Source organism: Pteropus alecto, unplaced genomic scaffold, assembly GCF_000325575.1.
Source record: "Pteropus alecto unplaced genomic scaffold, ASM32557v1 scaffold41, whole genome shotgun sequence".
Lineage (NCBI taxonomy): Eukaryota > Metazoa > Chordata > Mammalia > Chiroptera > Pteropodidae > Pteropus > Pteropus alecto.
The window spans coordinates 522385-523506 of NW_006430464.1; the positions used below are offsets into that span (position 1 = coordinate 522385).

Here is a 1122-nt window from a genome sequence, read left to right on the forward strand (position 1 = left end):
TCCCTCCCCCTCTCTATTTGTATTTATTTATCATTATTATTTTTAAAAATTAACTTATTTAATAAACAGTCATATGGTGCTTACTGCGTGGTAGACCCTATGCTCAGTGTTTTACAAAAATGAACTCATTAAACCCTCGCCACCACCTTCTGGGGGAGATGTGGCTGTAGAAATCAATTCTAACACATGTGGGTGTTTTATTATTATTTTTTTAACCCCATTTGAGCATTCCTCTGCAGGAGTTTGATTGGCAGGGCTTTCTTTTCTGACGGAGCATGAAGTTAAGGTGCCCCTTTCAGTGGACGATGCCTTGGACTTGATGCACGCGAGGGGTCTGAGACCATCCGTCTTGAGTCAGGCTCGTCACGGCCCCGCTGGACTGTCCCTGTTCTGGGTCCCCATCTCTCCAAGTGCTCCCCGACTCCAGCCCACTGCTGATGCGGGGCGAGACGGCCTCACCGCGATCTCTACCTCCGGCTGGCTCCCTCTGGGCCTCCACCCCACCTCTCCCTCCAAATTCTGGCACTTCCGGCCACGTGGGACTCGCCTCTGTGCACCTGGCTCACTTTCTCCCCCGACCCCTGCACGAGGCGAGCCGTTCCTTCTTCAGTCCCAGCTCTGGGCCTGGCTGAAGGTCTCGGCTCAGACGTTGTGTCTGGGAAGCCACCTGTCCTTGGAAAGTCACCTCCAGAGAGGCGGGGACAGCCCGCCCTGCTTCTTCTCTATATCCAGGGCCTGGAGCAGTGCCTGCGCATAGTAGGTGCTCAATAGACGGGCTAAGACAGTGAACATGGCCTCCCCCTGCCCCTTTAGCTCTCCTGTCCCAGAAGCTGTCACACTGAAGGGTCCCTCTCTGTGTGACTGTCCCTCCCACTGGCTGAAATCCATGGGGGCGGGGGTGTGTCCGCCTTCCGCGAAGCTGTACCGTGAGATCGCGCCGCCCACCCCTGGGCCCTCACCGTGCACGATGAGGTAGACCTGAGTGGTGTAGGGCTGGTGGCGGGTCTGGAAGGAGCAGGTGTAGAGGCCCTCGTCGCCCAGCCCCACCTGGGTGATGAGGATGGAGAACTCCTCGGGCGTGTTGATGAGCAGCCGCACCCGCGGGTCGCTGGTCCAGCGGTC

The 1122-nt window shown here is 57.1% G+C and overlaps 1 protein-coding gene across 1 annotated transcript in view; it reads right to left on the reverse strand.

Moving 5' to 3' along the window:
• Positions 1-1122, reverse strand: part of IGLON5 (IgLON family member 5) — a 19090-nt gene that overhangs the window by 3922 nt on the left and 14046 nt on the right. The window contains exon 4 of the mRNA XM_025048694.1: positions 960-1122. This exon is cut by the window's right edge and continues 4 nt beyond it. Coding sequence (XP_024904462.1) covers positions 960-1122 — 163 coding nt within the window. The remainder of the gene's footprint in view (positions 1-959) is intronic.